Source organism: Plectropomus leopardus, chromosome 10 (assembly GCF_008729295.1).
Source record: "Plectropomus leopardus isolate mb chromosome 10, YSFRI_Pleo_2.0, whole genome shotgun sequence".
In the NCBI taxonomy this organism is placed as follows: domain Eukaryota; kingdom Metazoa; phylum Chordata; class Actinopteri; order Perciformes; family Serranidae; genus Plectropomus; species Plectropomus leopardus.
Genome location: NC_056472.1, coordinates 23031681 through 23047865, shown reverse-complemented (window position 1 = coordinate 23047865; position 16185 = coordinate 23031681). Strand labels below are relative to the sequence as shown.

General features: G+C 40.4%; 2 protein-coding genes across 2 annotated transcripts in view; both read left to right on the top strand.

Annotated features, from left to right (window-relative positions):
* LOC121949194 (cytoplasmic protein NCK2-like) overlaps positions 1 to 12988 on the top strand; it is a 49426-nt gene extending 36438 nt beyond the window's left edge. Inside the window, exons 3-4 of the mRNA XM_042494816.1 lie at positions 7788 to 8554; positions 9833 to 12988. Of these exons, the coding sequence (XP_042350750.1) occupies positions 7788 to 8554; positions 9833 to 10027 (962 nt within the window). The 3' untranslated portion in view covers positions 10028 to 12988. The remainder of the gene's footprint in view (positions 1 to 7787; positions 8555 to 9832) is intronic.
* A 2122-nt stretch (positions 12989 to 15110) lies between these two features.
* The window catches only part of otos2 (otospiralin 2), a 41577-nt gene continuing 40502 nt past the window's right edge, over positions 15111 to 16185 (top strand). The window contains exon 1 of the mRNA XM_042494770.1: positions 15111 to 15253. Within this exon, the coding sequence (XP_042350704.1) occupies positions 15111 to 15253 (143 nt within the window). The remainder of the gene's footprint in view (positions 15254 to 16185) is intronic.

Here is a 16185-nt window from a genome sequence, read left to right as displayed (position 1 = left end):
CGTGTATACCGCGTGTGGCTGCTTGCAGTGGACCGTGACCCTTGCACCACAACATTTCGGGTACATGTACTACACGAACCACTACAGCCTCTGCTCTTCCTGGTCGAGGAGATGTGGTCGTAAACAGCAGTAAGATTGTGTGCATGCATGTGTGAATCTTCTCAGAAGTAAAATGATTCCCTCACTGTGTCTCTGCAGGGAGCTGTCACTGTGCACTCCAGGGATCCTGTTGAGTTGGCCATTGCTCTTAGCTGTCAGCACACTGTCTCATTGCCCAGTCATGACTTGAATACATTAGACTGTGTATGTAGTCATAGCTGCCAATTTACGAGAGGGGCTCTCAGTGCATATAGTATGAATGTATATAGTTTGAAGATTATTTTAACTTTTATGGAATTAGGCAGGAAAAGTTAAAGAGGCTATTATAAGATACTAAAACAATAAAGGGGCCTTTCACTTAATAGCCAGCTTAAAAATATTTAGGATCAAAGGAAATTTTAGAAAGAAATTACATAGAAGAGAAGGATGTCATATGCACCCAGTGACATTTGTAAAGGTCTCCTCTTCACGTTGCAGCAAACCTGACTTTGTGTCCAAGCTTTTTTTTTTCCCTGTCACAAAGGCCGGTAAAACAGGACCAGCATGTAATTTCAGAGAAACACAGAATACACATGTTTAAAAATAGGTTGCCTTGTTACAAAATAATAATTAAAAAAACAATAAAGATTAGATAATTATGCAGTTTGTCAAATTAAGACACTTAATTTTGAGTGATGTCAGAACTGTATACATGGCATCAAGTATCAAAAACTCTTCAAAAAAACAAAACATGGAAACAAGCATTGTAACTATGATTCAGATGTTTGGTAAAATTAAAAGTCTAGCATTCCTCATTGTTGATCAGATGTTTTCTGTTGTTTTTTTTTTATTTTGACTGTATGATCAGTCAAAATAACACAGTTTTTTTTTTTGTTTGTTTTTTTACTATACATGATCAGTCTGAACACTTCGAAAACATGATGATGAGCTCCTTTTTTTCTGTTTGTAGTTGTAGTAGTTGAATTGATTTGTGTTGGGTCAGACAATCCAAGCAATCAATTAATTGAAAAAAGAATCGACTGGTTTTTCTTTGTTTAAGAATTTACTAACATTATCTGTTTATTAATACAAACATTTCATTCCAGTGTGATAAGAATATGTACACACACTTAAGCATTACAGCATAGTGTGTGTTAAAATAAATCAGCTGTACATACTGTGTGTGTGTGTGTGTGTGGTGCACATAGCTCCCTCACATGCCAATATGCTGTGCCGTTAACTGTTTCCCAACACAATTATCCCGTGTGTTGTTATTTTGATGTTTACCGGTGAGCTTTCTGGTGCAGCTGTCGCCTCTGAGCATTCAGCCGCAACTTCAAAACATCTCTGTTTATGTCACTCAGGCATCAAGAAATTGGTTTAATTTACTCTGACTGATAGTGAGACAAATTATCTCATAAGGCTCTCCAACAGCATATGATCTTGTTCATTTCAATGATTTTGAATTTGGAGGTAGGGGCACAAAATTATCACCTCGAGAATACAGATGCTACAGATGTGACGCCCAAAAGGCAGCCTTGACAGAGTGAGATAGCGTTACTTTTAATCCCTTTTTACACAGCATGTTGGCTGATTCCAATATTGAATTTTAAAGCCAATATTTGCTGATACTGATGACGTGCTGATATTATCGTGCATCCCTAGAAACAACTCTGTCCCCCAGTTTTGTGCTTGTACTTTTTATACAAAACGACGAGGTGGCATAACAACGATACTTACCTTGAACAGGCAGTATAAAGGGGACTATAGATTGAGTAAAATTGCTAAGTGTTGGCCTATAGCTCAAGTAAAGTAATCAGGCAAAAATGAACAGCTTGTTCTACTTTCTTGTAAGAGGAAAAGAGCAGGATGGAGCGGCGCACAGAAATGCATGTTTTGACATTTCTAGCATCAGTTTTGACTTTTTCATCAGGCTGGTAGAAGAGGGAGTAAAAGAGAGAGACGGAGATGGGGAAGAAAATAGAAACACGTGGTAGAAATTGTAACGAGACAGAATGATCAAGAAGTTCAATTGTAGTAAAAATAGTAACAGTGTGGCCCTGAAAGGCGACTCATTTAGAGTCAGGGGGGAGGAGAGAGTAGAGAAAGATGAGGGGGGTCTGATTCCTCTCTCTGTGGACACCAGCCCTCGGGGAAACTCTGCGGCTTTATGTGGGCCAGCGTGGCACAGCCTGCCACTGTCAGCCTCACCAGGGCTCATTGTGTGCAAAGACAACATGCATCTCCCCCTCACTTGCCACGCTGTTCCCATCAGCCCTATTCTGTGTCACTGCAGGTCTCTGCTTTTCTATGATCAGTAGATTGATTAGTGGAGAAATCAGCAGCTTAATGGTCGTGCTGAAAAGATGGATTACCTCTGTGCCCATGACATTGTTATATATCGACTTCAACATTATGGCCTAGTTCCATTTGAGTCTAAGTAGTGTGCTTCCAGCCAGTAGCTCTTCAGTGTTAAAAGCCTGATCAAATCCAATAGGCGAGAACATTTTCATGATGAGCTGATGAGCAATAGGTGAGGTCAGGGGCTAATGGAAGTACTCACACACTTGAATAGAGAATCTGATTGGCTGAGAGCATGATTACTTCATCCCGTCTACAGTCTCTGGCTCTTTTTCCTCTTCACTAAGTCCACAATGGCTACGGTTAAATGCACACCAGTATTATTCTCATTATTCAGACTATGACAATATTCAGAATGCAATGTGGATCATATAAAAAGCATATTCCATTAAAATATTTCCAATCAGGCTTTGTTCGGAGTTTAGCATTTTCTGACTAAGACATTTATGATATGCTGGTATTACTCCGGTTTTAGGAGCATTATTTTGGCATGTATATAGCCAAGTCGCATGGCTCCTCCTCTGTTTATGGTCTGCACTGAGCGTTGCACTGAGTGTTACTATACTTAAGACTTTGCAAAGGTGTGGCACAGAAGCATGCTAAAGAAAATTACACATTTCTGGTCAGAAGGAGAAACACATCTACCCTTAAACTTAGCTTTTATGATATTAATGGGTTTTGAGATATGCGCAAATATAGCGCTGACCTTTTCAGGAATTTGAAGGAAGGAAAGAGGGAGTCCAACAAGTCTGCCACTGGTTGGAAACCAAAAAAAATCGTGTTTTCATGCAAAGAAGCAACATGACAGGCGACTCCAGGTGTTCTTGTGTTAGTAGTATATTCACTTTTATTAGAATTGTTAACAGCTTAGTAGCAATGTTGTCTTTTTTGAAATAAGGGCAAAAACTGGTTAGTCTGATACTCTTTTGTCTCCAGCTTTTCCTCCTTATTTACACTGTTTTAATGTGGTTGTGTTATCGACATTCACCCAGGCAGAGTTGAATCGTAAATGGTTCCATGCTGCTTTGTGCCCCAGTTTCCTCTCACAGGAAATAAAGACAGTAATGGGTGAAAAAATTCAGCAAAGGTCCCACGTATTGCTGAATCTGGGCCAGTACTTATCAGTACAACAAACTGGCAAGTTAGATTTCTGTCCACTCGAGTTTTTACATGCAGTCGCAGTGTGAGTGTGCGTGGGTGAGTGTGAGGCGCTTGAAAGCACTTTGTCCTGTCCTCAGGTCAGAAAGCATTATATCGCTGCAGTCCATTTTACTCAGTGCTTTCTAATGAGTATAGTTATTGCAAGTGTAGAGTGAAATAGCACCATTTCCTGCTCAAACAAGCTGCGAAGGAGGCAATACTGCACAGCTGTGTAAAGCACAATATGTGGTCTACAGTAGCTCAGTCAGAAAGCTCTCAACAAGAGCTCAGATTTCTGTTGGAGCCTTTAAATCCTCTCACTATACATGGTCTCTACAGAGCTGAGGCCCTGGCAGGTTTTAGGGTTTCATTGTTGATATTCATACATGAGTAGGGCTGGGCATCTGTAATTAATTCCCTCAAGGAATTGACCAAAATAGATTTAAAATAAATAAATAACTAACATTTAAGTCACATGCTGGGGTTAAAGTTAAGTCAAATATCACAAACGCTGCACCCATCTTGCATTTACCTACCAAATTTTGTCACAATGATATTGCTATATAACCAGTCTCATTTTCCAAAACAAATCCAGTCTTATTCTTACGAAAGCAATATCCCAAGAACAGCTTCAGGGATTTATTTTCAAATTTGGTACAAACTTTTGAGTGGACTCAAGGATGATCTGATTAGAAGTTGGTATTTAAAGGTCAAAGTTACTGTGATCTTGCTTTCGTTTCATTTTCGTGAACACAATATCTGAATACAGCCTCAGGGGGAATTGTCTTAAATTTGGCACAAACGTCCACTTGGACTCAAGAACGAACTGATTGTAATCTTGTGGTCGAAGGTCAAAGGTTAATGTTAACATGTTTTTGGTCATAAACTCAAGAATTCATATGCTAAAATTTTACACAAATGTCTTATAGGATAACATGATGAAGTTCTGACATTTTATATCCAACTCTGACACCATTATATTCTGCCAAAAACACTTTGTTGGCCATTACTCAGCGTCATAAGTCAGGAACAGAAGGGGAGACATTTGGTCAGATACTGAACTGGTGACACTAATCTTGGGTGTCCACAGTGAAACTGTGCTGATTGTATAGACCTTCTGTGCTGCCGGGGAGATGTGAGTGAAGCATCCATGTTTTCACAGACATGGATGTTAACTGTAAGTGCAGCTTGACTTGTGCATGGCGGTATTTTTAGTTTTAATTAAACCGTGGTTATGACAGTATTACCTTTACTAATTTTATCTTAGCAGGAAGAAAATAGAACCATCGGAGATTAATGGTAACGTGGAGTTAGTAGGCACTTTGGCTGAAGAGCTCAATTTACGTTGTGATCATCAGCAAAGGGAAACATTAGTAACATTAAACAAGTTGTCCTAGAGTACTTACATCAGTGCCTTTATACATGTGGACTCTATGGAAAAAAAATGTTAATACCTATGAATCCAAATTGTAATGACTAGCATTCGTTATTTCAAAACAGCTCTTTTATCAGTCTAATTAACCGTCCAAGGCTTGATATATTGTCATATATACAGATTAAAATTATCGTAACCCTACTGAGAGAAATCTTACTTTAAGCTGCACAGGAGCTTTTTTTGACAACCCAGAAGGTGTTGTTCTGATTTCATTCTCTTTGACTCTGCGCTCATAGCCATTAAATCTGGTTCACATATCTTTGGTCACCTTTCACCCGGCTTCATCATCAGATCACCCACATCGCACTCAACAATGTGTCTAGTTCTCTTAATACATCCCTGTTAGCCCCCCCCCCCCACAGGCCCACATTCATTTCAAGTTGCACACTGCTCTATTATGGTTGTGTTGACTTATCACAGCATGGTCTCTAGTTCCAGTTTAATGTTATTTGTTTCCTCAAGCCTTTTGGCCAGTTTTACCGGTTTTGCACATTAGATTATCACCCTGTGGCACTTGTGGAATATTGAGATCAGAGCAACACTGCCGGAGTTATTCAACGGGTCACACAGCTCTCTCTAATTCACTCAAAGCACAGTCACAGCACTCGCTGACACAGTGCTGACTCTTCATTTAGAGGCATGGTTGTGCTTTTTCATTACTCTACACACTTAAATGCGCCTGATGGGTGGTTTGGTATCATATGGACTCATTTATTACAATAACTTACACAACTCCCCTCCACTGTAAGCGACGTAGTGAAGCAATATGCTGCAACATGCAGTCATCGAGGCTTTCATCAACTCACTTCCCTCTGAGTTGAAGTCCTCCGGGCTTGAAAATCCAGTCTCCCTCCACAAGATGAAGTGGTAGGTGCAGGTTGGGAGTGAATGTGTGGGAGGAGGGAATATAGCCTGCTGCTGCTCTAACCAGCAGGCCAGTGCCTTGAAGTGGAAATGAGTGAAGAAGAAGAAAGGTGTGCGTGTGTGTGTGCGTGTTAAAGTGTTTTCGCTTTGCTTGAGTGAGTGTGAGTTTGCTGCCTTCTTGTGTGTCTCTTTTCTTTTCCCCGTGGCAGCGACACTCTGTTTTACTTTTCCCAAGGGAACACCTGAAGTAGGCCCAAAAGTCAACCTTTGTCTTTGATGCACAGGCAGGAGATAGAGAATCACTCGCACATATATACACACAGCTATCGGATATGTAGGATACACACTATCCATAAACATGATCTGCTTGATATTCCTGCCTCATCCTTCTTCTTTGCGTTTTTGTCAGCTGTGGCCTCTGATGTGCTCGGTCTACTGTTTGTGTGAGAAACAGCTGCCAAGGGACTCCTCGTCTTTCTTCACAGCTCTCCTCCTCTCCCTCTCCCCCTCTGCCAACAAGTTTCATGCTACTCTGTGTGAACCTTGCAGTTTTCCCAAACAATGTAAATGTTGTATTCGGCAATGACATTTCTATGGCATTTCAGCAGGCTCGGTGGGGGGAACTGGGTGATTAGCTGTCAAGAAACTCACTCCAGTTATTAGCGCCACACATGAGCCTCAGCTGTGAAGTGAATGGTTTAAATGTTGTTGAGCACATAGTGAATCATTATGATTTCAACTTGAATTTGAAGAGGAGACCTCCTTGGTTATGTTCAGCTGAGAGACTTTAGAAACTTAAGGTCTTATTGAAGTGTGCAAACACGTGTTTAAAGACGTCTTTGAAAGTACACGGATGAGAAAGTCAGAGACAGGTAAGACAGGAGCAGACTTTGATCCTGGATATGCTTGTCATTATCAAGCCCATGGTGCCTGCTCCACTTTTCATTCCCTGTCTACACCACCTATTTTCAGCCTTTTGATTAGTATAGATGTGTATACTGCGTGAAGATGGTGTCGACAGAATACCAACTAGATAACAAGCTTTCATTTTCATTGTGTACGAGAAAAAGGACACGGGGCGCTCAGTGCGAGTGAGTGTTTGCACCTTTGTGTTAATTCTATTATCAGGAGTATTGATCTGTCCTTCACCGCTGAGGCTTCTCATAGGATATCCTGTATCCTCTATTTCTAAAGTAGTTTTCGTGCTTCTTAGGGCCCATGAGTGCAACTTGCAGCCTCAATTAGTTTCCTGCTGACCTCAACTGCCTCCTCTCCCCGCGGAGCTCCGGCCTCTCCCTGCTTTCAGTCTTCACAGCCTCTCACCACTGCCTTAATGTGTTTGGATCGTACGTTTAAAGTTTAAAGGGATAGTTCAGACTGAATGTATGGGGTACTCATCCATAACCTGCTCTTCCAAACTGGAGGCATGCTGACCGCCATCTACTGTAGGAAGTACACTGACAATGGATTAATACCTCACACAGCCCCCTTCAGAAAAAACAGAACTATACTTTAAGGGCCTGCAACATTGTTGTTTCACTCTACATTTTCATCAGGCAGCTGTTTTCAAAATCTTTGATAATCCTACTGTTTACTACTATGCTTCTAGCACCAAAGGGCAGACAATGTTAGTGTCCAGCTGGTGGTCATAGTGAAGCATTTAGGAGAGCAAAACAGACCTAAAGAGAGAGAGTGTTGGACTTAACATTCACAAACATGATCCCAAATGAATGCAAATGTTGCTCCTAGTCTGTTGAACATGTAAATAAGCAGCTGTTAACAAACACTTTTGCTGTATCAAGTTACATGGTGATGATATGTCAACGTTTTGTTTATAAATCAATGAATGCAGCTTTAAAGTAAACTTAAAGCAGATGAGAAGAAAAAAATGTTTCTGTTAATGCTACAGGTTTGGGAAAAACTAAGAGGAAGACAAGTGCTCGTGATGCTTCCCCAACGCCAAGCTCAGACACAGAGTACCCCTCCAATGGCAGCGGGGGCGGAGGAGGAGCTGCTGAAAGGATCTATGACCTCAACATCCCCGCCGTGGTCAAGTTTGCCTACACAGCAGAGAGGGATGACGAGCTGACCCTGGTCAAGGGCTCAAGGGTCGTCGTGATGGAGAAGTGCAGTGACGGCTGGTGGAGGGGCAGTCAGGCGGGCCGCGTGGGCTGGTTTCCTTCCAATTACGTCCTGGAGGAGCTCAGTGGGGCCGATGACAGAGAGGATGGAGATTCCTCACAGGGCTACCACGGAGGATCTCAAGGGACTTTGTTGGCCAACGGGCGTGCAGGTGGCCGTGGCGCAGTGCTTCACTTGGTTCAAACGCTCTACCCCTTCAGCTCTGTTACAGAGGAGGAGCTGAACTTTGAGAAGGGAGAGGTCATGGAAGTGGTGGAGAAGCCTGAGAACGACCCGGAGTGGTGGAGGTGTAAGAACTCACGTGGCATGGTAGGCCTTGTGCCTAAAAACTATGTGGTGGTGCTGGATGAGCGGCCCGGCCTGCCCTCCTCTATGTCGAGCTCCCCGCAGAACCGCTTCTTGGCACCGGCACGCTCTGGGAAGTTCGCTGGGAGGGATTGGTACTACGGCAACATCACCAGACACCAGGCTGAGTGTATACTTAATGAAAGAGGAGAGGAGGGTGACTTCCTGGTACGAGACAGCGAGTCATCGGTGAGTCTGTGGGGTGATGTCAAGGTAGATATGCATGCGGAAAGCTGAGAGAAACTCAAATGAGTCAGAAGAGGAGGGTTAATTTATTATTGTAGAAGCTGAGAGATCTGCATTTGAAAATGTAGTTAATAATAACTTATAGTAAAAATGTTTTTTACTGAAAGTCGAAGGTTTGACACATTATCATGCGACTCATTGTACAACAGAGTGTGACAGTAACCTTTTAAAGCAGCTTTTAAGTGATTATATTTTTAGTATTTGCATATATGTCCAGAGCAGAAAGAACCAATCAGACTCAAGAATTAAATCTACATCTGCCTTACAGACCACTCTTTAAAAAATCCTTACATTTTCTTTGTGATTCTGTTCTACCAAAACATGTCTGGCTTTCATTTTTCTTCAGTTATTAATTTGCAAAACAGCAATATAATGAAAATATATATAAACTGTAGACAACACAAGTTAAAAAAAATGAAACAACAGAACTAAAGTTATTTAAAAATGAAAGCTTCAAGTTTCCCAAAAAAAATCATTTCTAAGTGATTTAGGTTTCTATATTTGCAACTCTCCTCCATGTCTTTCCAAATAATATTATCTCTTGAGGCTGCTGGAGTCACAAGATCATGCAAAAATCACACAATCATGAACTCATGCAATCATGTAATCATGCAATCATACAAGAATCTAGCCCTAAGTTTTTACACACCCTGCCCAAAAAAGCTTCTACAGTAGAAACAATATTGCCAAATCTCTACTGGCGGGCACATTTCTAACGTCGCACAGTTTATACCATCTTATTTCTAAACCCTAGTGGAGACAAAAATCGCTGCATATGTTGCTGGCACCTGTTGACCAGTTGAATACTGTGAAGCCACTGGTTGGACTTTGCGTCATCCACATGTACATCATGTGATTAACAAAACGGGGATCTGCCCGTAGAAAACCTGCTATAAGATCTTAGACTCAAAAGGGAACCTTTATGAGAATCTGGAGCTTGAGCTCTCCAAATTTAGTATTTTTAAGTTAGACATGTGTCTATAAGCTGCTGTAATTTTAAAGTTTTGGAACAGAAGTAATAAAGGATTTTAAGCTTTTATCTTCCAAGCCCAAAATATCACATGCTGCAGTTTAATAAATGTTCGGTCCAGATCTTTAAATGTGAGAATACTGCCACCTGCTGGAGCAAAGCAGTCTGTCTGTAATTTCTGTTGCATGTGTTTTTCTGTCTTCCTCTCAATTTCTGATCACATCAATAACTGTCTCCCTTTTTACTTTCAGCCCAATGATTTCTCTGTGTCTCTGAAGGCGGCCGGTAAGAACAAGCACTTTAAAGTGCAGCAGTTAGAAGGAGTGTACTGCATCGGCCAGCGCAAGTTCACATCCATCGATGAATTAGTTGAGCACTACAAGAAAGCCCCCATCTTCACAAGCGAACATGGAGAGAAGCTGTACCTGGTGAAAGCGCTGCTGTGATTCACACATCCTCACACCTACACTGGATTTCACACACACAAACACGCTCTCTTCATACACGCATTATACTAATGCCACCCCCTAACTGTCTTAACTCAAGCCTTAGCTCTGGACCCTCTCGCTGTGGCGTCTGTACTACATCCAGTTTGATCTGTCGCCCTCCAGTGGCGGTCAGGTGAAACTCTTTCTAGCTCCGCAACCGAGCAAGACGGCGAGCACTGTGTCAGCAAATACCCAGCTACATCCTTCATGTACAGCACAGTGCACAATAAGCCTCTGTCTCTTGGGTACGCTAACTTGTGCAGTGACCACATCTGCTGCTAACAGAACGCCTGAGGCCTTGTTGGGGGTCGAGCTGTCCTTCTGATGTCATGTATAATGGTCATTTACTACCACGCACATTGTAGGTTACACCATTGCTCTTAATCCACGCAGGAAGACAGACATTTAACACTTCAAAGAGGATGCAAACCTCTGAGGGACCTTACCTGTAAAATTTCTGGCCATTGCTTTATTTTGTTTGTTTATTTTTAAAAAAATAAGCATGTTCCTGAGTTAACTTTTGTTTTTTAAAGATAATTTAAATTCCTCTCTTGAGGTTTGAATCATTGCTCTTTCATACAGTGACTTCACAAAGTGACCAGAATCACTCTTTTGCCTTTTTCTCCTGATTTCCATCATTCCTCTACATGATTTCTCTTCCCTTTTGAATTTGTGTCTTCTGTCACTTTTCAGATCGTTTCTGTCTCCAGTCCGCAGGCCCAGTCATTAGTAGTAGTGATTAGTAATAATCTGGTACAATACTTCCTGTAATATTTCTAAAAGGCAACAAGGGGAGCATTAATGCAATAGGGGAGACCTCTGATATCCTGTAGAGTTCGAATGTTTATCAATGTAACCAAATGTGCCACCCTGTATCCATGCTACTGGCTCCAGGACTGCACTGCACTCACCATACTTGGCATTCATTGCCAGCTCGGCTCATGCTTTATATTTTCTCACATTGAACATGTTCCTCTTCTGTTCTCCAGTATGTGTCTGTAGCTACATGAGGATACTGACTGAAGAATTAGAATTAAAAAAATAAGAATCTTTTTTGGTAACACTTTTGTGTGACTACACTTGATCTACTCCTGCGAATGATTACAGATATAAAAGAGTACCTATTCTGGTGTAGTATTTGTCAAAGATAAGTATATCTTTGAATCTTTGTGAAATTTTGCAAGAAAAGTGTTATTATACCCTAAAAGACACAATTTAGACTGAGACCTCAATGTTTAACTTTACTAAGGAGGGATGACCCTGAGCTCAACTCTAAATAAATCAGAAATAGTCATTCATAAGTCAGTTAATAATTTGGAAATACTTACTAGTTATTAAACCTATTAATGAAATAAGTCCAACAATAAATTCACAAGGTGGAGATAATGACCATTTGCCTGCCCCTCCCCTGAACATCAGTTGTCCAACAATATCTCAGCACCCATAATCGTAGTTTATCAACCATAACAAGGCACGACAAATCTGTCTATTAAGCATTTAAAGGGATAGTTTAGTTGTTTTTAATTGGGGTTTTATGGGGTACTTATACGTATTGCCTACAGCAGATGTTAGTCGGCACGCCCCCAGTTTGGAGAAGCAGGCTAAAGTCCAAAACGGAAGCAAAGCAATGTACTGCTGTGGATGGGGGTCAGCAACTAAAGGTATTTAGCTACTTAAATAAAAGTCCCACCTACAAAGATCAATATCTGTTAAAGTGTTTGTTATCTTGAGAGTATTTTAAGCGCTTTACCATTTTGTCAGACAGCCAGTTCTGACGTGGAAGCTGTTAAACGCTTCAGCTTTCCATCTGTGCTCTTGTAAAGCCACCAGAATCTGTTGACAAAAATGGTTATTTTAGCTCCCTGAACATGGGAGTTGCTGGTGTACTGCTACCTTGATCAGTTGTCAGTTTGTGTTATCGACTAACTTTGGTGAATCTGAACTAATCCTTTAAAATGCCAAACACAAAAACATAAACACACAGTCTGGCTTTAAAGACTGGGATTTAACAGTTTAATTTTCCAACTGGAAATTGCTGACCAAGAGGTTAAGTGTTCTAAATAATTTTGATGTGCTTAAACTCGTAGTGATTTTTTTTGAAGTGGCTAAAATACGTTTTATTGCAGAGGCCATTAACCGTAGTACATTGCTTTGCTTTTGTGCTGGTATCCAGCCTGCTTCTCCTAAGTGTGGGCATGCTGACTGACATGAACTGTGGGTAAATGCACTGTCTGTATACCCCATACAACCCCACTTCAAAAAAAAAACAAACCTACCCCTTTAACTTTAACGCAAAGACTTTGGTATGTTCAAAGCTTTTCCAAAACTGAAAGCTTGTATAAAAAAATGGATTAAATGGTGTGTTTATCTGCTTATATTATAATAGTTAGCATGCCCAGCTAACTATCTTACTGCCTACATAAGAAACTGAGTGTAGCTGCCAAGACCATGGAGCACATCATAAATTAGCTAACCACATTTATAAACTGGATGTGTTGCAGAAGACCGGAGCTTTAGACAAGCCCAGCAACCGGAACTGAGGAGTTGGGGCTCAACAAATGGTCAATTTATAATAACAGTCATCTTTTACTGTCAGGAAACCAAATAAACCCATCTGGTCTATAATGAAAAAAAAACTTCTAGTTCTACCAAACAGTTTTTCTTTTCTGTTCTCTTTTTCTTTGTGCATTTGTTTACCAATGGAAGTGTTGTTGATCATGGGGTCCTCAGCTTTTATATGATATATCTGAATGTTATTGAGCATTGTTATTTAATTCTTGTCTCCACTGTATGTATATATTCAAAATAAGATGAGGTGCATATATGAATCGCTGAGATCAAACTATGGTACTGTATCACCGACGATGTGATAAGAATTGAAATACTTTTGTTCAATAAAATTTTTGAAGAATACTAAAATTAATGGAGTAGAAATTGGCTTTAATCTATACTATTCTGCTGGTTGTTGTTGTGCCTTCTACCCACAAGATGCTTTTTGTCATATTTTTTTGAATTTTTATTCAGATATATAAACACATCAGGAGCCATTTGGAGCTCAGCGTCTTGCTCAAGGACACCTTGACATAAGGACACGAGGAGGTACAGACTGAATGATCAACCCTATTTTTAATGGCTGACACACTTCACCATCTGAGCTTCAGCTTCCCAATCTTTCATCATCTGCTTTCCAAGTGTGCAAAAAAGGTACCACAATTGCCACTTTCTAAATAGGATTTGAATTAACATGGTTTATGTTTTTTCTTTTCGTGAGTAATATTGGATCATAACCTCATTATCATGATTATTGAGCTAAAGTTTGTAAATAAGTTAAAGTTGGATTTAAAGTAGGCTCTAAATTCTTTGATACACTCAGTAGAGCAGACCTAATTTATGAGTAGATTAATTTGGTAGCATGAGGTTTTGTTCAGGGGCTTGTAATTTGCAGGAGTTGTTTATGTCTTATAAAGTCAATTTCAAGTCAGTTTTATTTATAATAATAATGCATTTTATTTATAGGCGCCTTTCTTGACACTCAAGGTCACCTTACATCATCAACATAAAAGCAGACACAATATTATTATTAATTATTAATTATTAATTGTTATAAAGCCCATTATCACAAATCACAGTTTGCCCTGGGGGGCTTTACAGCATAGGACCATCATATGGACTAAGGAACCCCCCCACTTGCAATCTCATGGTTTATGAATAAGTGTTTTAATAGACCAAGCCAATGCATCTGACACGTCACCCGTTTCTTACCATGAAAATAGCTCTTTGCTTTGGATGCCATACTCTGACTTTTTTATGTTTTTGATGACATACTATATGCCAACTTTTTTTTTTTTATTTCATTTTTTATCTCTGGTTAGGACAGCTGCTTGGAAAATTCACCTTTCCCTCTGTGAGTACAAACTAGTGAACTCATAGATTGCAGGTAAGCCCTCTAACCAACGGCCCTCTAAACCTTTAGACATTTCAACTGTATTATAAGTTGTGCTTCACAGTCTTCTCTGGGAAATGGCCTGTTAAACGTACCAGCCCTGGATGAGGTTGAAACGCAACATTCCAAATAGTTTTTTTTTGTTCGAAAATTAATTGATTAATTAATTTGCATGACATTTTCATGGTTTGGTCTACAAATGATTTACACCAAGATGATGTGGAATTTATGTGTCCTCCAGTGCCATCTAATGAGGGCTGGAAGTACTACATTGTGTGAAATATCTTACTCCAGGGTCCAAACCATCTGCATGCATTATGAGACTTTCACAGAAATGAAAGAGCACTTTCACTTTTTTGGAGTTCACCAGTACCCCGCCATACATGGGGATGCGAGGGCCCTTTCATCACTGCTTGCAGCTTTAATTGATTTGAAGTAGAAATGTCCTGCATAGAAATTAGCAAATATGTTTTTCAAAATACTCAGCAATAGTGCAGACATGGCTCAATGTTAATACTGTAAAATATAATTTTAAACATAGAGTAGATGACGTGGATGAATTAATATCTCAGAAAAGTCTCACTCCAGGGCCACACAACTTACGCTTCATCAAGACCACGTTATTGTAAATTCATTTTTAATGGCTCTATACATTGTTTTTTTTTCTTTCTTTTTCTGCTTGCAACCAGGCGAGTTTAATTGCCAGTTAACACCAACTTAAGCGTTTATGCAATAAAAATAGAAAAATTAAAGAAGCGTTTACTCTTGTGTTATGGAGTTGTAGCTGCACAGAATAACACTTTCTGGTCCTGGTGTCGGCGCTGTCTGGTTGTGGAGATCTTCTTTTGTTTTCACGTGGTTTGTGATTTGAACTGAAAGGACACCTGTGTGCAGTAAGTGCTATTTGGTGTGCTGGGCTGCACGGCGGTGGTTTTCTACCTCTCTCCTCTCAGCTAATGAAGAAATGCAGCACAGGTCTACACGGATTGCTCGTGCTGAGAGAAGAGCAGAGACGCCGTGGTAAGGGGGGAGCAGCACAAACTCGGTCTCTACCGACGACACTCAGAGGGGGAAGAGAACACGCCAGCCTACAGCGTGATGAGAGTACAGGACTGCAGAGCCAGAGAGGACGGTGGACAGCTCACAGGAGCCACGACTGAGGCGGAGAGGAACACAGGCTCTATGCACACGCACGCCGCACAGGCCAAACAGAGGGACACGCTTCATGGGAAAGCTAAGGGGTGAGTGTACACTTCAATCCTCCTCCTGTCAAGTCCCTCTGTATCTCTGTGCTAAAAAAACAACAACAATGATATGCTGCCAAAAATCTAATTTAAAGGTCATACTATAGTATGTTGTCAAAAACGCACAAAAAATGTCATAGTATAGTATATCGTGGGAAAAATGCGCTAGGAATGTCAAAGTATAACGTATGTTGTATGTCAAAAATGGGCAAGAAATGTCAAAAATATAATGTCAAAAATTTCATGAAAAAGTCAGAAAATTGTATGTCATCAACATGCGCAAAAAAGTAGTAGTAGTAGTAGTATAGTTTTTTGTAAAAAAAACAAAACAAAACGAAAATGGCCCCAAAACATCATAGTATAATATGTTGTCCATATGACCAAACTTGGCTCAAAAACATTATTGTATAGTTTGACATCAAAAGTGCCCAAATGATGTAAAAATATATCTATTTTTTGCTGGTGTGTTTGCTGGTTTGTGATTTTGTTTTCTGATTTGCAGTTGCAGTAATTAGCTAAAAACGAAAGAAAATAGCGTATTTTGACACGCCGTAGCATAGAATGATGCAAAAACAGCCAATGACACCCTAATTTGGCATGTTGAAAAAAAGCAAGGCTATAGTATGGCAAAAATGTCAAAAAATGACACAGATAAAAACAACATAAAATAGTCTGCTGAGACACGCCGTAGCATAGAATGTTACAAAAACAGCCAAAAAGACCCTAAATTGGCATGTTGAAAAAATGACCAAAACAGCAAGGCTATAGTACGGCTCATCCATCCATTCATTTTCTTCCGCTTATCCAGAGTCAGGTCGCTGGGGGCAGCAGCCTAAGCAGGGAAGCCCAGACATCCTTCTCCCCGGCCACTTCATCCTGCTCTTCTCAGGGGATCCCGAGGTGTACCCAGGCCAGCTAAGAGACATAGT